The 20,562-nt window shown below is 44.1% G+C and overlaps 2 protein-coding genes and 1 long non-coding RNA gene across 3 annotated transcripts in view; 1 reads left to right on the top strand and 2 right to left on the bottom strand.

Moving 5' to 3' along the window:
* LOC134087997 (NACHT, LRR and PYD domains-containing protein 12-like) overlaps window positions 1-20,562 on the bottom strand; it is a 158,579-nt gene that overhangs the window by 31,701 nt on the left and 106,316 nt on the right. The window lies entirely within an intron of this gene.
* Window positions 1,447-5,426, bottom strand: LOC134088134 (uncharacterized). Its single transcript, XM_062542065.1, has 2 exons — window positions 5,169-5,426; window positions 1,447-4,806 (listed from the first exon to the last, which is right to left on the bottom strand). Exons 1-2 carry the CDS (start codon window positions 5,424-5,426, stop codon window positions 1,447-1,449), a joined length of 3,618 nt encoding a protein of 1,205 aa, XP_062398049.1.
* Window positions 17,606-18,887, top strand: LOC134087987 (uncharacterized). Its single transcript, XR_009939872.1, has 2 exons — window positions 17,606-18,119; window positions 18,737-18,887. It is a non-coding gene; the product is annotated as an uncharacterized LOC134087987 (long non-coding RNA).

Here is a 20,562-nt window from a genome sequence, read left to right as displayed (position 1 = left end):
CTATTGGAATGCTGACGTAGTCCTGCAGTTCTCCCGAGACTACGTCACCGGGTTGTTACAAATTAGGAATGAAACGCCCCAACACCTGCTGCCCTGATTAGCCTACCTGTGATAAGCCATGTCTGCAGCACTCATTCCCAGATTGACACGAAATCACCATGGTTGATTGGCTGCAGCAGTGCTGCACTACCTTCCCAATTTCAGAACGTCCTGCCAATTTTGAAAGCCTTTTTCAGAAATGTCAAGTGGGTGGAGTTATGGGGTGAAGTTACACTTTAAGAGTGGGATGTCACTTACAGTTTTTTCTGAATTGCTGTTGGAAATTTGGAAATTGAGTGTAAGCAGTGGGTTGTGTTTAAAGTTCACACTCCAAAGACACAGCAGTCTACTTTGACTCCTCTAGTCTACACCTTTCTGATTGCTGTAGTAGTTGACAGTGGCAGTCTGCCGTCTACTTTGACTCCTCTAGTCTACACCATCATTCCTCCCCTCACACACAGAACTCTCTTCTGGACGACCACACACCTGCTGCACTGATGCACACTGGGAACAGCAACCACCTCCATCTCAATGTCCAGAAGTAGAGGACATAGCAACAGGGAGACCAACCACCTCCATCTCAATGTCCAGAAGTAGAGGACATAGCAACAGGGAGACCAACCACCTCCATCTCAATGTCCAGAAGTAGAGGACATAGCAACAGGGAGACCAACCACCTCCATCTCAATGTCCAGAAGTAGAGGAGATAGCAACAGGGAGACCAACCACCTCCATCTCAATGTCCAGAAGTAGAGGACATAGCAACAGAGAGACCAACCACCTCCATCTCAATGTCCAGAAGTAGAGGAGATAGCAACAGGGAGACCAACCTCCTCCATCTCAATGTCCAGAAGCAGAGGAGATAGCAACAGGGAGACCAACCACCTCCATCTCAATGTCCAGAAGTAGAGGAGATAGCAGCAGGGAGACCAACCACCTCCATCTCAATGTCCAGAAGTAGAGGAGATAGCAACAGGGAGCCCAACCACCTCCATCTCAATGTCCAGAAGTACAGGAGATAGCAACAGGGAGCCCAACCACCTCCATCTCAATGTCCAGAAGTAGAGGAGATAGCAACAGGGAGCCCATCACTCCAGCAGCCCAACGTGATCACCAAGGAAACACTGGACATGGTTCATCACAGTTCAGACTTTTATTGTCCCACAAGGGGAAATTTGGCTTGCATCAGTGGTTAAAAATACATAATAGACATAAGACAAAGTACAAGACATAGAGCAAAAGTGTTCACAGACAACCAACCTCAGCACTAGATTACTACATTACCTATGCAAGAAACATCTCATGGATGCACTGGGACGCATCCTCAGTGATGTATCCTGGGATCATTGGGTGTTTCGGGTCTCGCAACATCATACACCCTCGCCCAGGCGACCCAGCCGGGGTTGATCAAGTCCCGACTTGCGTCCCAGTAGCAGACCACGGATCAGCCCTCTTAATCCAAAGCCACCTAGTGGCTTTTTCTGCGGCTTCGCTTGCGGATTTGATGGCCCGCTTCTTGGCTGCCCCTGTCACACCCAAACGGCTGAGGACTTTGCACAATGAACGTCCCGCAAAACCCCTACAGCCGACTTCTATAGGCTCATAGAAGATTTTCCAGCCTCTCTCCCTGCACTCCTCCACCAGTTCCTGGTACTTAGCGCGTTTCCTCTCATTTGCTTCCTCAATGCGCTCTTCCCAGGGCACCGTCAATTCCAGCATGATAAGATGTTTTGAAGCCTCCGAAGTGACTATCATGTCTGGGCGGAGCCTCGTTGTTGCAATATGCTGAGGGAACCTCAGCTGTTTTCCCAGGTCGACCTGCAGCTGCCAGTCAGAGGCTTTGTGGAGGAGGCCTGTTGTTAATTGTGAGCGCGCCCGGGGTTTTTCTCCAGCTTTGATGAAGAGGACTGCCTTCTTTGGAGCATGATGGTGTTTGCTGGTGCTGATGGCTGAGGCTACGCTTTCGGCAATTGCCTTAAGCACCTGGTCGTGGCGCCAACGATAGCGACCATCAGCCAGGGCCTTTGGGCAGCTGCTGAGGAGATGTTCTAAGGAGCCTCTTCCAGAGCACAGAAGGCAAGAAGGTGTCTCACTCTTCCCCCAGACATGGAGGTTCGCTGGGCTTGGCAGGGCATCATAGACAGCTTGCACCAGGAAACGGACTCGATGGAAGTCTGCCTGCAAGATGTTTGCCCAGGTGATCCTGCGCTGCAGTGTACTCTCCCACCTTGTCCATGCTCCCTGCTGCCGGAGTCCCACTGCCCTGCTCACTCGCTCCTCCTCTACGCCTGCTCGGACCTCTTCCTGGAGTAGATGTTGTCTTTCCTTGCCACGGGCCTGGCTGACTGGGGTCTTTGCGAAGTAGCCCAAGCCCACTCTGCCTGTCGCCACAGTGCCCACCAATGCCTTTTGTCTCAGGCGTGACTCTGCCACCTCCACTGCTTTGCCAGCCTTCCACTTCCTTCCTGTCCTCACCTCAATGCCGGCTGCTGACACCTTACAGTCTCTGGACTCTCTGTACTGTAGGACTTCTCTGGTGCGTACCACCATAAATTCTTCAGTGAGACCACTGAAGGGCAGTTGCAAGATGTTACTTGTCCCATACAGTGCCGCGCTGGTAAGACTGCGTGGAAGCCCCAGCCACTTCCGAAGAAAGCCGCTGATCTTCCTTTCAAGGGACTCCACTGTTGTTATTGGGACTGCATAAACCAGCAAAGGCCATAGGACTCGGGGCAGGATGGAGTGCTGGTAGATCCAGGCTTTAAATCTACCAGGTAGACCGGACTTGTCAACCTTGGTGAGCCAAGCTCCAAGTTCTTTGTTGGAGTTCTGGATGGCGACAGAGTCTTTCAGGCTGGAGTCAAAGAGCTTCCCTAAACTCTTGACAGGTTGTTCTGTGATGGTTGGGATGACAGTTCCTGAGATGGAAAAACGGAACTTGTCAATCACTTTCCCCCTCTTCAGCACCATGGACCTAGACTTGGAGGGCTTAAAACTCATCCTTGCCCAGGTGATGAGTCTCTCAAGTCCTTGTAGGATCCACCTGCTCCCTGGGACCGATGTTGTCGTGATGGTCAGGTCATCCATATAGGCTCTTATTGGGGGCTGTCGCACACCTGACTTGGTTAGCGGCCCCCTGCACTCCACCTCGGCTGACTTCACCACCATGTTCATGGCCAGGGCAAAAAGGATAACAGAGATGGTACAGCCTGTTATTATTCCTTTACCAATGCGATGCCAGTCTGATGTTTCTGACCCAGAAGTGACCCGCATCCTGAAATTATTATAGTAATCCAGGATCAGGTCCTTGATCTTACTGGGAACATGATGGAGGTGTAGGGCAAGCTCGACTAGTTTGTGTGGTATGGACCCATAAGCGTTGGCCAGGTCCAACCACAAAACAACTAGGTCGCCTCTGTTCTCATGGGCTTCTCTGATGAGCTGTGTAACTACACCAGTGTGTTCCAAGCAGCCGGGGGCTCCAGGAATCCCTCCCTTCTGCACTGAGGGGTCGATGTAGCTGTTCTTGAGGAGAAACTCTGTCAGTCTTCGTGAGACGATGCTGAAAAACACCTTCCCTTCAACACTCAATAGTGAGATGGTTCGAAACTGGTTGATGTTTTTCGAGTTCTCCTCTTTGGGGATCCACACTCCCTCAGCCCACCTCCACTGGTCAGCAACTCTCCCTCTTCGCCAAATCACCTTCAAAATCTTCCAAAGGTGGCGGAGAAGCGCTGGACAGCGCTTATAGACCAAATAAGGTACTCCACTGGGGCCAGGAGTAGATGCTGAGCGAGCTGCCTTGATGATTTCCTCAACCTCCTTCACGCTTGGCTCCCTCAGGTTGAACTCTGTTACTGGGGGTTCGGGGCTGATGAGGGCACTGTTGGGCTCCAGCTCCTGCTCTCTAAGTGAATCGCTCACGGTGTCCTGGAGGAAGCGATTCACTTCCTCTGTTGGGCACTCGAGCCGGCCACTGCGCTTGTCCCCTAGCAGTTGTTTTGTGAAGCCAAAGGGATTGGCGATGAAGGCCGCTCGCTTCCTGGCTCTCTCTCTTCCCCGTCTTCGGTGCCACTCTGCTCTGCGAAGGATCATCAGCTTCTTCCGCAGGATGTTTTGCAGCTCCGCTAATGGTAGCTTCTCCTCAGCAGTAGCTTTCTTGTACTGTTTCTTGAGGGTGCGGAGCTCCTGGCGCAGGTGATGTATCTTGGTGGCCCTCCGATTCATGGTATAGAGGGAGGGCTTTGTTTTTCCCTTCTCTTCCTGCCCAAATCTTTCTGAGGCATAGCTGACGATGATGGTAGTCATTGTTTTGAGTCGGCTATCAGCATCTCCTTTGGCTGTGGCCTGGACGATACAGGACACATCCTCGTCAAACTGCAGCCACTCACTCCGTTTGCTGGCTGGGGGCCATTTAATCCGCCGCTGCGGAACTACTCTGCTGGGATTGGGAGGCTCTGGTGCGTGGAGGGACTGGGCTCTGTGGGTTGCCTCCTGGCCGGGCTCCTCCTGCGTCTCACCAGGTTCAAGACCTGTGCGTTGCACCTCACTCTCCCGCTCCAAGCATTTCATTCTGGCCTGATGAATTCTTAGGCCACGATGATTCTTGCACAGCTTTCCGCAAATGCATGTCACATTCGTCGTCTGTCCGTTTGCATGGGTCGTTAACCGTTCGTCCGTCCGATTGGAGATCTCATCCTCCCCCCCTCTCGGGATCTCCTGGGGGTATTTCTCTGTAGGGCTTTCTGTAGCTTGTTTGGGTTCTTTCTCGCGAAAGATACAGGCTGGGGTGCTAACCCATGCTGTCCCAGATGCCGTCTTTCCGTGCCGTCAACTGTCTCTCCAGTAGTCGACCAAACTGTTCTTGGTTGTCACCTAGTCTGTTCCTAGGGGTCACTGGCTGAGCCAGACGTTAACTATGCAAGAAACATCTCATGGATGCACTGGGACGCATCCTCAGTGATGTATCCTGGGATCATTGGGTGTTTCGGGTCTCGCAACATCATACACCCTCGCCCAGGCGACCCAGCCGGGGTTGATCAAGTCCCGACTTGCGTCCCAGTAGCAGACCACGGATCAGCCCTCTTAATCCAAAGCCACCTAGTGGCTTTTTCTGCGGCTTCGCTTGCGGATTTGATGGCCCGCTTCTTGGCTGCCCCTGTCACACCCAAACGGCTGAGGACTTTGCACAATGAACGTCCCGCAAAACCCCTACAGCCGACTTCTATAGGCTCATAGAAGATTTTCCAGCCTCTCTCCCTGCACTCCTCCACCAGTTCCTGGTACTTAGCGCGTTTCCTCTCATTTGCTTCCTCAATGCGCTCTTCCCAGGGCACCGTCAATTCCAGCATGATAAGATGTTTTGAAGCCTCCGAAGTGACTATCATGTCTGGGCGGAGCCTCGTTGTTGCAATATGCTGAGGGAACCTCAGCTGTTTTCCCAGGTCGACCTGCAGCTGCCAGTCAGAGGCTTTGTGGAGGAGGCCTGTTGTTAATTGTGAGCGCGCCCGGGGTTTTTCTCCAGCTTTGATGAAGAGGACTGCCTTCTTTGGAGCATGATGGTGTTTGCTGGTGCTGATGGCATTAAGGTTATACCATAATAAATACCAGAGATGAGTATGATGAATATGTTTGAGTGGCACTTAAGTGTCCTGAGTGATTTTGTGTTGGTTAAGTGTAGTAATTGCACTAGGGACAAAAGAAAACTTGTATCTATTGCACCTTGCCATATCTTTGGGCCATAATATGGGTAGGACATTTGTGTCTTTATTATTCAATAGAAAAAGATGTTGCTTCAAAGAAAAAAACAAATCAATCAATACCCCAACTTCAATAGAACTAAAAAAAAGCCTATTTCAGTCATTGAAAAAAGTTTTTGAATGCCAAAACTATTTGAGACCCAAAGAATTGCATTTGAACCCTTGAGAAAGGTAGTCCACAATTAACAGGTAGGTGTTCCTTTCCAGGTGAACAGGTCTGTTCCCACTCTCTGCCATGGAAAATCTGGAGTGGGAGTAGACCGCATACACAGCAAATATATGAGTGTTAATATGTCAGTGTCGGTGTTGATTAAAGAGTGTTGGTGTTATTTTAACACCACCCAGTTATAAAATAGCACTGCTAGTGTTGCCTGTGACTAATTGATGTTGTTAAATCGGAGTGTTAGCAGTCAACGGTGTTAATGCAGATCTAAGCCACACCCTCACGTAACGGTTCTCCAGGACGTGATCAAGACGAAAGATTTCTCCTGCGCCATTTTCTTTCGGAGAAGACGGTAGAAGGTAAGTGCTCAATTTCCCTGACTGACTTGGTAATCAAGACAAGTCACACGCATGATATATGATGATAATATATATTAGCTTCATAACTTATTTCATTGTAACCGTCTGTTTTGCATGAATTCCACAAAGTAGGCCTACTAGCTATCCGATAACGTTCGGTAATAGCTAGGTTATAGCTAGCAGCTAATGGTTTTAGCATGACTCAATGCTCTTAGGTTATAACGTTAGTGTACAGTTTACTCCCTGATAATGAACCTATTGTGTGAGCGGGAATATATCGTTGGCCTTTTTAAAATGGCTTTTTAAAAAAAAGTTATTTGGCTGTACTATTTATGTTAGTGTTGAAAGTTACAATGCGGCGGGTATCTTTTACTGTCTATGGCGGCGGGAGTAGCACGTTAATGCTAAGCAAGCAGGCTAACGGGGCAGTCACACGCTTGCGTCCGCCAACGTTCGTCCGTTGTTTTCCCATTCACTTTACATTGGCTGGACTTCATTTCATGCCGCACTGAATTGTGGGTCCGATGCGTTGCCTGAGATACGTTGCCTCCGCTAAAAAGTTGAGAAATGTTCAACTTTTGACGGATCGCGCAAGCGCCAGCCAATGAAATTCCGTGTATGCAAATTTTCGAACACTGACAAACCAATCAGTTCGCGTTTATGGAAATGTGACAAAATGAGGCATACGTTGGCGGACGCAAGCGTGTGACTGCCCCGTAACGTTAAGTTAACGTTAACGTAGCTAGCACTACATTTGGTTGCTGTAAGCTGAGATGGAGAAACATGTATGCTAGCCTTCATTGACATGATTGGTCTGACTTGTGACATTGACATCTAACCATGTCCATATGTGTCTAAATAAATACACCGAAACATCGAAAAGCATTACTGGTGGTGCGAATTGTAGATAGACGTTGCGAATGCAAAACTACATCTCCCATCAACATGAGCGGTTTCGCGCTATTTCGTGCACTCTGCACGATACTCAGGCAGAGAAGGATCTTTGCTGAAGTGCTCGCGCCTCGTAGTAAAAGCTGAACGTTCTTCCAACCAGCGAATTCATCGAGTTCATCAAGTAAATATACTAACAACTAATAAAGATAAAGGAAGAACAGGATGGCGTTCTGAGATTGTAGTGAGAGAGCGAATTGCAATAGGTCTCGTTGCCTAGTTAAGGGAAATAGGCTAAGCAAAACATCTGTGGTGAACAGGGAAAAAGTGAACGTTATCCTCCCTCGACTTGCATGCATGCTCATTTGCACCGAATAAAGCACAAATCGAAAATACAATTGTCCCACTGACCGTCAGTAAAATATTTCAAATAAATATAAATATATTTGTTTAGGCTATGCTGGGTTTCGTGGAAGTGAAAATAGTCTGTTTTAGTAGTATTAGGCATGGAGTCAGTCAGATCACCATGACCATATTTACTGGTGCATTGGCATGTTTAACTGTTTGCCTGACATTTGTGTTGTATCTTGTTTTATTTTTTAACAAAGAAATGCTGGTTCAAGTGGAGTGCAAGGGTGTCCTGAAATGGGTTCGAATACCAATGAAGGATGACGGCTATGATTACTTTCAGTTCATTCAGGAAGGTAAGTAAAAGGGTAACCTATTGATTTTTCAGATCACACCTATTATTGCATCCCCATTTGAGTCAGTTCTTGATTATTAATAGAAAAATGTATTAACCTTATGATTAGTTTATGTACTTTTCTAAAGCAGAACCTTACTGAGAGTTTATCTGATGTTATTTCATCACAACATAGGTTATACTTAATGGCATGTGTTTGTGGTGCTGTTGCCAAACAGCTTTTACTGGCACCTTGTCACGGTAGTGCATTACTTACTTCCAGATTTATTATAGCCCAATGAGATAATAAGGCAATTCTGTGTTAGGCACCCAAGTATTAGTTGCAGGGATGCAGGAATTTTACAAAACTACTGTATCAACAGTGGTTAATAGTTGGGAAATGAATTGTTTTGGATCTCAGTTTCAGCCAAATTCAGCCTACCAAATGAACCTGATGTGAACCTGAAGGACTCCTCAGGAGTTGATGTAGATGCTGACATTTTTGATGAGTTAGTGAGATCTGCTGCAGTATCTTTCAAAGTGTTTACTGAGGACTCTGGTAAGACACAGAAACACCCCTTCCATTGCATTTACATTCGGAACAGTGACAAAATATATTTTCCAATTAAAGTTAAATATTATAAAACTGCCACACCCTCTTTCTACCCTTAGCTGAGAAAGAGGTCTCTGAGGCCTCCTTCTGCTCAGATGAGGGATCATTCACATCAGTTGAGTCTGTGAGGTCATTCTCATCAGTTGAGTCTGTGAGTTCAGGCTCCACTGTAATTACAGAATGCACCAAAGCACGGAGAAGGCAACTGTTAGAAGGACCACCTGACAGTAAGACAGCAAAAGATGTAAGTTGTTCTTAGATTGTGGAATGTCGAGCCATTTTCAAAATGCATTGCAAGTTTACATGCAACTTCTATATTGCAACTTCTATATTGCAGATGGTCTATGTAGCTCTACATCAAAAAAATGGGGGTGAAGACATAATCAAAGAGTACAATGCGACCAAAAGCCTTTCTGATCAAACAAGAAGGAAACTCGTCAACATCCTGGTCGCAGATATGATTGAGAGTCATGGGTAAGTGACCAATAAAATACAACCCCAATTCCAGAGAAGTTTAGACGCTGTGTAAAATGTTCATGAAAGCAGAATGCTATGATTTACAAGTTATTTTAACTAATTTAATCGTGAATAGGGCCAAAACCAATATATTAACTGTTGACAGAGAAAAAAGTTGTTTTTGGATAATTTTGTGATATGGTAATATCTTGCTATGGTGTAGGAGGGTCCCACCAATCAATGTCCGTGTGACCTATGCCCTTGGAATAGTCACCCTTTTCCCCAATTTGAAGGATAAGGCCTCACCAACTGGATATGTAAGTATTATGAGTTTTATGTGGTCATGTATGGAGAAAAGCCTTATTTTGAGGTCCTGATACAGGCATCAGTTTTGATGGCTTTTAATATTGTACCTCTTGCCTGTTTTCTTGTCTGACAGGAACATTACTACGATCCTCACAGTGGCCAAGGCTACCTGGCCTACAGATTGAAAACAGTTCAGCGCAATACCACAAGTGATTTCAAGAGGAGCTCCAAGTCTGCTGATCAACATGGCCCTAAGACGCTGCGTGAGACATCAACATCTGAGCAGCTGTCAGGTGATGAATGCAGAGAAGCAATGTCTGCAATGAAGCATTCAGCAGACCAACCAGTTGTGAGGGAGAAAATGAAGGCAACCTTCAAGCACCGTCAGAGTATGGTACACGATCCAGACCAGTCTTCGGTCATCCTAGATCACTTTCCCCGATTCTTGGATACACCAGGCTTGGTAAGAAAAACAGAGACTAGCTTGATGTACCAATTATTAAATGTGTTTTGTACCATGTTTTGACATGGTTTCTGTCTGTGTTAGATTAACCAAGACTTCACAATGCTATTTGGAGAAGACGTCTCGGGCAAGTTTATCGGAAAATGGGCAACGTTCTACAAACCTAGGATTATCACAGTCTGCAAAAGTCTTCGCCCTGGTACTCATGTGGATGACCTTCTGTCTGCTCAAGAGGAAGCGAATGATTATGGTAAGTGTACACGTATTGTGTTTGCCTGTGTTCTTCATATGCGCCTATGAGTAATGTCTGTATACTCATGGGATGTGGGTGTTACTATACTAATCCACTAGGATGGGACAGTGACTTGGCAGCTATCCTCCTGCTTATTCATCTCTTGCCTCCAACCGCAAAAGGGAAAAGACACGGGAAAATCAGTGCCACTGAAGCTACTGACCATGTGGTCAAGTTCATGAAGGTACGTTCAGGATATAGATGGTGACTGATTGTTGCTTCGCCACTTTTAACTCTTAATCCACTGATTCTTGAGAATTTGTGCCATGTCATTTAGAGGTGTTTAGATGCCTATTGAGCTAAAGGAAAGTGGTAAATGTTGTTTTTTTTTTTTTTGCGTAAATGCAGTAAATTGTGTGTGTGTGAGTAAACAAACATAAAATACCGTTCCTAATTTTCCCTCTGACACTCTTAGGTGGGGACAAGCATGGTGACATTCCTTGACAGAGTTGGATCAGCACAGCCCTTCCTCCTCTGTGTTGGAGAGAAGAAGAGTAGTATCCAGAAGTACTACGTCATCCTCGACCAGAAGGCCATCCCCTGTGTGGCGCAGACAGCTGTGGCTGCATTCGACGAACTGTTCAAGGCCCACTTCGTCTTTGCTGTATCCTACGATGAGGCCTTGTGCAACTTCTACACCTTCATTCAAACTACCGTGTATGGGATTGATGTCGGCACTACAAAAGAGAGTCCGCGGGTCAAGGAAATCCGGGCCAAAGTCGATCATACTGAGGTTTGAAAATGTTTACCTGCTACGTGTGCAAGGTACAGCACAAAAGTTGCTCCGTTTATTTTCAACATTTGAAGTTTAGTCATGCTTTGTACCCTGGACGGACATTGCGATTGAAATGTGGCGAGAGTGGGTGTTCCTCTGTTTTTTACACATATTGTGGATTCAAGAAACATTTATTAAGAGTACATACAGACTGTGTAGCTTCAAGTTCTGTTGATCCTTTGGAAAATGTTGACAGTAATGTTTTTGTTCCTGATCCACTGCCGAATGCAGTTTCTCTCGTCAGTTACCCAGCTCCAATTGAAAAAAGACAGTTACTGGATATGTGCAGCTCTATTGTCGCTCAAGTACAAGCATCTGGAGTCCCTGAAAGTACTGTGCAATCTTTAGTTGGTTCAATGGAGGAATTTGTCAATGATGTCCATGTCCAAGCACAAGACACTGTTCTTAAATTTCTTTCATCTGAGGTAACTGAACAAACTCTGAATAAAGTTAAAGACTGTTTTGAGCAACTTGAAAATCCATTTTCATTCCTCAATACAGAAACTAAGAGGCAAAGACATTTTGAGAAAAAATGGAAAATCGTTGAACCAGTAGAGCATGTTCGTGGTGTGCGTTATGATCTCCGCAAAGATAGAACTACTGGTGTATACAGTCAAATTCCTGTTAATGACAAATTTGTTTATGTGCCTATTTTGGGAACTCTTGAGTCCATGTTTACCAACCGGGAACTCAGCAACTGTTTCCAGCAAGTAAAGCTTCATGAAGATGGCATTTTCAAAGACATTAATGATGGTTCATATTTCAGAAATCATCCATTATTTTCACAACAAGAACACGCTCTTCAAATTCAGCTTTATTATGATGATTTTGAAACGGCCAATCCGCTAGGATCTAAAAAGGGAATTCACAAACTTGGCTGTGTTTACTTTATTTTACGAAATTTGCCAATGAAGCTGAATTCTGTTTTGATGAACATTCATCTTGTGGCGCTTTTTCACTCAGAAGACTTGAAGAAATATGGTTTCGATCCAATCCTGCAGCCTCTTGTTCATGATTTAAAAGTTTTGGAGACTCAGGGGATCCAGGTGCCCTTTTCAGATGCACCCTTAAAGGGGTCTGTTATTCAGGTTACTGGTGACAATTTAGCTATACATGGACTATTTGGTATGGTTGAATCGTTCAGTGCAACCTACTGTTGCCGATTTTGTTTAACTGACAAAACACATTTGCAGTCAGTCTTTAGTGAGGATGACCCAGACTTAATTCTTCGCACAAAGGAGCTCTATTCAGAACACTGCAATGCCATGGCACAAAATCCCACTCTAGTTCACTCATTTGGTGTTAAGAGAACCTGTCCCCTAAATGCACTGCAATTTTTTCATTCCTCAGACAATTATGCGGTGGATATTATGCACGACCTACTAGAAGGTGTTGTACAGTATGAGTTGAAGCTTCTTTTTCAGTATTTGGTGAAGGACTTCATTTCTTTAAACACTCTCTCTCAAAGGATTCAGAGCTTTAACTATGGTTACAGTGAGAGAAAGAACAGACCCAGTGGAGTCAAAGTTAATGATGATAGCAATGACCTCGGGCTCAATGCCATTCAGTCTTGGTGCCTCCTGCGAAATACTCCCTTGATTTTTGGAGACCTAGTTGACCAGAACAACAGTTATTGGAATGTGATTATGCTTTTGATTCAGATTGTCAACATTGTATTCTCTCCAATTATATCAGATGGTATGACTTATTATCTGAAGCACCTCATTTCTGACCATCACAAACTTTTTAAGTTGGTGTTTACAGATAAGAGGCTCATTCCAAAGCATCATCTGATGATACACTACCCCAGATGCATTCGGAAAATAGGTCCACTCATACATGTGTGGTGTATGAGGTTCGAAGGCAAGCACAACTTCTTTAAGAAGTCGGTGAAGAATTTTAAAAACTTAACCAAAACATTAGTGAAGAAACATCAGCATCAGTTGGCTTTTCATTGGGAGAATTTTTATTTCAAAAGATTACAGTTTGGTCCTGTTAAACATGTCTCAACTAGCAATCTGGAGGGCAATGTGGTCTTGAGGTCTTGTCCAACTTTGAATCTGTCTAGTGTCTCCACTACTTCCTGGGTGAAAATCCATGGAACAGAGTACCAGATTGGAATGTTTGTCTGTACAAGTGTTGAAAATGAAATGCCTACTTTTAACAAGATTAACAATATCATTATCAAAGAGGATGAAGTGTTTCTGTTGGCCACCAAAGTTATTACCATGCATTTTGATGATCACCTGAATGCATTCAGCATTGAGGAGGTGGATGATGTGTTTAGAGTAATTTGTGTGGATGATCTGTTGTACTATAAGCCTTATGACAGACAGTTTTCACCTGAAAATGATGAAAGTATGTATATTGTGCCCTACTGCAGTTTTGTCTGAAATGTGCATTGAATTGTCAAAAATGGATTTTAATACAAAGGTCATTTTCTCTACATTTTCTGCCATTTGCCTTTTATTTCAGTTGGTGGGGTATGGGGAAATTTGACACCCGCTGGTGTTATTGGTATACACCTAGTAGTGTAACAATTAGTAATTTTCAACACTGAGTTTTGTTGTCTTCACACTACACTGGTGTTGGTGTTGAAGAAAGCAGTGTTCTTTTTAACATTTTGTTTTAACACTAACACCAGTGTAGTGTGAATACAACACCACAAAGTGTTATGTAGTGTTGATTTTTGACAATACAGAGTGTTAAATCAACTAAAATTGGGTGTTAACTTATTAACACTTTCTTAAATGTTAATTTAACACGATTGAGAGTGGATGCATATAGACACTTTGCTGGTGTTAAAATTAACACTGTGGGTGTTAATTTAACACTGGGAAATTTGCTGTGTAGGCCCTGTTAATTGTGGACTACTTTTCTCGATACATCAAGGTGGCCCGTCTCACAGTCACATCCTCAGCTGCTGTCATAGCCGGACTGAAAGAAGTCTTCTCTAGGCATGGCATCCCCGACATCTTGGTCTCCGACAATGGGCACCACAACAGGATTCTACTCTGTAATCTTGGCAGGGGATGGCCTGAGCCTGAACCTTTTGAATTCATTTTGTTGCTGCTTTCATGTCAGTGTGTTTGTGAGGACGTGCTTGCTGAAGCATGTGGGAACCGAAACAAAGCCAAAACAAAGCAACCTGATCATTTCAGACTTGTGCAAGCAAGCCAAAATCTCCCTTATCTCCGTTTCTTTTTTGTATTCATATGGGTGATTTATCAAGCTGAGCAACTGTGCAACAGGCTGTATGTTTGGGAACGCCATTATCAACCATCTGATGTACGTATAGATGACCTCCCTTATCTCTGTTGGATTCCTGTGAATACTTCAGTACTAAAAATAGGCTGCATACTTATAAGGATAAACACTGCAGCTAGAAGGAAGAGAAGCACCAAAGGGGGAGGAGGGCATTTTTTTAATCCAAATGCATTGAAACATAATAAGATTAATCTGACAATGTAAAGCACTATACAGATTGGAAAATTTTGTCATATTCCATTGTATTTTATTTGATTGGAATTTGATCAAGTTTACCAAGTGACTTTGTTATCAAAGTCACAAACATGTTCCTTGAACCTGAGAGTTACACAGAAACGGGTGGGGAGCATCTGGTAGGTTGGAGACCTCTGCTGCATAGCAATACTGTATGACCGAGCAGGGAAGGAAACAAAGAGAATGTGTGTGAGATGGGTAGAGGGAAACAGTGACACATTTTTAACAACACACTTTACAAACACAAAGTTTAAACTGATGCTAACATGACCAGACTCTACATTAATTCCTGTCAAATGTCAAATGTAAAATTCCATCACTTTCCCCTGACTAGAAACCTGCATTTCCATGACTGATGATAATGAATATACAATATACCAACAAATGAATTCAGAGCATGCGTGTAGCGATCAAGAATCTGATGAATAAATGGGCATTAAATGAAGTTGGGCTACTCAAACAGGAAAGCTAATTAAGAGATTTAGAAATATATTTGTATTGCCCTAATGTATTTAGGCAATAAGATGTTAAACTGCAACAAACACAATCCATGGTATTCCATGACTTTGCCCCAAAAATGATCAAATTCCATGACTTTCCTGGCCTGGGTAATCCGTGCTGCTTTGCGTGCAATTTCATTCATGTTTCGAAGGTATCCTTGAAACCACGGCCCTGATTTTCGCCTCAGCTAGGGGATCAATCACAGAACAGGGGGGACAGCAAGACGATAGCAACGTCTAAGCAACTCACTGAAGCTTATATTATATGGCCTCACTTCCTGGTGCGGCAGCTGAAGGGCTCAGGAGAGGAAACAGCTGAGCAGAATTGTGAAGACGGCCAGCAAAATCATCAGTGCCCCGCTCCCCTCTCTAGGAGAGATTTATAAGCAGCGGTGTGCCCGTAGGGCCACCAGCATCATTAAGGACCCCTACCACCCCTCTCACCATCTGTTCACCCTCCTGCCATCTGGGAAAAGATACAGGGGCCTCCCCTCCAGAACAAGCAGGATGCTCAACAGCTTCTTTCCACAAGCACTGAAAATAGTGAATAGCCTATATATGCCCTCTTCCATTGCCACCCTAGAACTATGGATTGCTTTTGCACACTGCACTTTATGGCATATAACTACCTGCACTTTAGCCAGCAACAGCCTCCTCTCTGTGATGTTGTAGTGTGTCCTAAATGTCATTTTTAAATTCCTTTTTTAACCGTATTTTATGTAGACTCTTAGGTTCTTTTATGTGTGTACTGACCAAATGCTTAGGGGGACGGTATTTCATTTTCTTTGTGTACAGGCGTGCATGAGTGAATGACAATAAATTGAATCTTGAATCTTAAATCTTGATTTCGGTTAAGAACCAAACCAACGTTTGTTCAAATCTACACACCTATCACTACTGAGAAATGTAAGGCTAATTTATCAAATGTTATTTTGAAGTATATGAAAATGCTCCACATTATCTGGTAGGCCTATAGGCTAATTGCATAGCTGCCAACTGTCACACTTTTGCCTGTTTTCACACACACTCACTCCACATCCAATTTCTCACACACACACACATACACACAAAAAAATCAGACCTTGGGTCGAGACCAAACTACCTCGAGAGGTCTGAGCTGAGGTCTTCGTGTGGTCAGATAGAGAGTCCAGAATGAATTTCATCGAGCCAGTACCTTTCCGGAAATGTTGCTGCTGTAGTCGGCAATCGACTCCTACGGACTTAGCCCCTAAAGATGGCAGCTACAGCAGCAACATTTCCGGAAAGGCACTGGCTTGATGAAATTCATTCTGGACTCTCTATCCGACCACATAAAGACCTCGGGATACTTCGGTTTGGCTTTAGGGACCCTCTACTCACTACCACGGAAGTGTAATGTTGTTTGGAACTCCACGTACTGACATGCTTTTGCCAAAATAACCTGGATGGTTCAGCACCATGGTTCACCTTCAAAATCTCTCCCACTCATCACTCATGTGTCAAAACTAAATTACTTTCTCATATAAATAGTCAGTGCCCCCCAAAATGCATTGTGCCTTTGACATTGTGCAAGCACTGCAAGTCGAAATGTTTAAATATTTTGTTACTAAGCCAGAGGACCACTGAAATAGCCCTCATGTCCACCTCTCAGTCTTAGCCCATTCCTTCATTGACAATGGTTACTGTGTACATTGCATCCATACTGCCAAGAAAATGTTAACCATTATTATTCACAGACACAAAGTAACTTTCATACATCAGAGTAAAAACAAAATGTATACAGCTATAGGCTACTGTAATAATAATATAAACACAAGAACAAAAACAGGGAACATGATATATAGCCTACCATGCTGTAAATAAAGCACAGTTTCACAACCTACTGTTTTATTGGATGTGTAAAACTCCTCCTTCGTTAGTCAAGTTGTAGGACTAAGATATTGATACATGTATACATGACAATTGCAATTTCATGAAATGAATGAGAAATGCAATTCTGATGTGGACCACGGTGAGCTCAATGCAAATCAAACAGGCTAATAGGCCTACTGGAAAAATCACCATGCCAATCTCTAGCTATGGTGAAGGGTGATGATGATGTGGGAATTTTAATTCCAACGGCCAAGGGAACTTTATCAGGATGCATAATATCCTGGATCCATGAAATAGCTGGCCTTTAAAAATAAAAATCTGCCTGCCCCTATGTTAACCCTATGTGTTAAATTCCCATAGGGTTACATAGGGGGTCATTAAGATCAATTGTCAGATCATCAGAAAGTCCAACTATGTTATTTTTATTATATGAAAAATATAGAAAGTATTTCATAAATATTTCAAGCATAAAGTGCGACCTCAGGAGGAAACAGGTACAACGACCCGAAATTGGTTCAATAATCGAAGTTTAACAGAAACATAACATCGCGCAATGACGCACAAAGACATACAGTAACTGACTTTACCTAATCCTGTTTAAAATCTAAAACGTGGTTGATTGATGTTTCGTGTGCCCATCAAAAATTCCATCTTATTTGAGGCAAGAAAGACATGTTTATAGGCTACACACATTGTATGTTTTGTTAATTATCCACTTATGGCTTTCATGCATGTTGTGTTGTTTGTCAATAATACATCAAGACTCAAACACATTGCTTGTTAGCTTGCAAATGGTAGGCTATACAGTAAGAGGGATTTGTGGAGAGGTATCCGCCCGAATTATATGGAGTTTCGTTTGTGCCAAAAAGTTCAAACAATACTTTTTCAAATTCAAACAAAAATCAATTAATCAAAATACCAAATACAAAATCTAAACAAAAAAAATAAAGTCGAAAAAAAAAATCTAAACTCGCAAACAAATTATTTGTGTAGTTGCAAAAAAAAACTGTTTGAATAACTTGTCTTTTGGTTTACAATAACAACAGTCATTTGCAGCGACATCATTCGTTTGTTTGCTCCTGGCTTTTTCAGTTTCGATTCTGGCTCTCGCGTTTGCGCTGCCTGTTTCTTTGCTTGCGATTCTGGCACAAACTTCACATGTGGGTGGGTGTCTGTGGGGTGCATTCCTATTGGCTGATGCGTTTTGACTGACAGCTTTACTATGGATTCAAGCGCAAGAGCTACCCACCTCCCCCCCAGGTAGTGGTGCAACGCTCTTTTTGGCCACTATGTACAGGTATATGCGATGTGGCGCTATTGAGCACAGTATGTCAACCGCCATATGAAGAAGAAGAAGATATTGACCACAGTAAGTAGTTCCGTGGAGCTAGCTACACCAAAGCCATCGATGGGCTACACGCGTTATGGACTCAAAACAATGGGTTTTCCTCACTACTCATTAACCCAAGGTAAGAAGTGTAATCTAATTTGTTATGGGTCTAATTTTCACGTTTATGTGGGATGTTATGGCGTAGTTGTTACAATACTGACGCTGGTTTTAAGGTATCAGATGGCTATCTTAGCATCGTAGGTTTGTCCACATACAAACGAGGCTTTTGATGAAATGTCGCACTACAGTAGCCTAAATTATGAATTCATACCATGTATTTATTTGTTCAGAAGTATATTGTTAATGTCCTCGCGTTATATAAGCGTATGTGTCCGATTATGTCATGAAATATCGCTATGTTGTCAACGGTAGTCTAGCATAGTATGAGCGCGATGGTGCGATCTATCTGTGGTCAGTTCATCAATGGCCCTGGCGATCTCTGGAGGTCCACTCTTTGTGAACGTTTGGAGACCACAGACATAGTGTAACCTTAGTTAGAGTATTGGTTCATTTGCCTGAGAAAGACCCAAGGGTCGAAACGTTACTTTTTGTAAACATGGGAGCTCAAGCAGTGTTGCCAACGTTACCTTCTTCTGTTACATCTCCCCAGGAAATGTTATTAAGCACTGTGACCAGCTCTGTCTTTTGATTAGTACATGTAATTTGTCTTTTGCTTGTGCTTGTGTGTTTGTGCAGAACAACTCATCGTGATGGAGCACCTGTACTCCCTGATACAGCAGGATCTGAGGGGATTCCTCAGACAGGACGCAGATGTGGATTGACAACATCCTGCAGTTTAACTTTATTAGAATAAGTGTTGTTTTGAATAAAGAACAATAAAATTGTACTACTTACTACTTACTACATACTACTTACTGTATGTTAACCTGACTCACCACTTGAATTTCGTTCCACCTAGCTCCTCACATTCATCTGGAACTACTCCATTGGAAATGTATTTCAGAAGGCAGGGCCTTGTCAAAACACCTTTCATATGATTGGATAAACTAATTTATTGACATGCTACTACAACAGGGGTGGGCAAACTAAGGCCCAGGGGCCACATGCGGCCCTCTGCTCTGTTTCATGTGGCCCGCCATGAAGTCAAACACATAAAATTAAATGTGGCCTGTTGTTACATAAACCTGATATACATCCATCACACAGCATGGTTTCATAACTGATGTGCTATGTTTGTCAATGAAAACAAGAGAACAGGCCGCACTATGCATAAGCAATCACCATTTATTCACACAGACGCGTTTCGGCGCTCTGCCTTCCCAGTATGTTTGTCAATACCATCATCAAGCTGTACTTTTGGGAACTCTGACTGAATAAATACATTTTTTTGGAAGGTAACATCACTTTTTCATTGCTTAATTAATCATAGCATATAAGCTTACCATTCTTAACATCCAACTACTTGGTAACTTTCTAATGTAGCTTGGCATTTTCTGCCTCTCGGATGCGCGCGCAGCCAGTATAGTTGGTAAACGAGAAACCTATGTATATCAACAATAACAGCAATATCAACAGTCAACAGTGTCCACGTCCACTGGGTGTGCAAGGGACCAGGCAGAGTCAGCTAGTCATGTGCGGAGCATAGCTGTGTTTTTTGGTTTGTAAAGGACACAGCAGGAGAAGGGTGAGCTGGGTTTGTGGCGGCTGGAAGTCTGCAGGTGTGCAACGGACCGGGCAGAGCCAGCCGGGTATGTGAGGGAGAGAGCAGCGTCTGTTGGGAGTGTGAAAGCCACAGATTTCAGAGCCACCCTGAGGGGCTGGGCAAAGCCTGCTCTGTGTGTTAGAGACACAACAGGATCTGTTGGGTGTGTGAGGGATGGGGTACAGCGCATTGTGTATGTGAGGGACACAGCTAGATCCATCGGGTGTGTGAGGGATGGGGTACAGCGCATTGTGTATGTGAGGGACACAGCTAGGTCCATCGGGTGTGCGAGGGGTGGGGCAGGGCAGAGCCTGCAGGTACTGTGGAGCAGAGTCTCTCAGGTATGTGAGGCACACAATAGGATCCACCAGGTGTGTGAAAGACGCAGCGGACTCTGTCTGGTGTGTGGTGCTGTGCTGCAGATGGAGAAGAGGCCGTCAGCTGTGCTGTGTTGTGCTGCAGATGAAACAGGGACCGATGGTTGTGATGGCAATGAAGCAGAGGTTGACCAAAGACTGTGTGGTGTGTATGGGACAGAGAAGAGGTCGGTTGAACAGGTCAAACTGCAGGATGTTGTCAATCCACATCTGCGTCCTGTCTGAGGAATCCCCTCAGATCCTGCTGTATCAGGGAGTACAGGTGCTCCATCACGATGAGTTGTTCTGCACAAACACACAAGCACAAGCAAAAGACAAATTACATGTACTAATCAAAAGACAGAGCTGGTCACAGTGCTTAATAACATTTCCTGGGGAGATGTAACAGAATAAGGTAACGTTGGCAACACTGCTTGAGCTCCCATGTTTACAAAAAGTAACGTTTCGACCCTTGGGTCTTTCTCAGGCAAATGAACCAATAC

Source organism: Sardina pilchardus, chromosome 7, assembly GCF_963854185.1.
Source record: "Sardina pilchardus chromosome 7, fSarPil1.1, whole genome shotgun sequence".
NCBI lineage: Eukaryota > Metazoa > Chordata > Actinopteri > Clupeiformes > Clupeidae > Sardina > Sardina pilchardus.
Note: the sequence above shows the minus strand (reverse complement) of the source record. Positions and strands in the feature narration are given on the sequence as shown.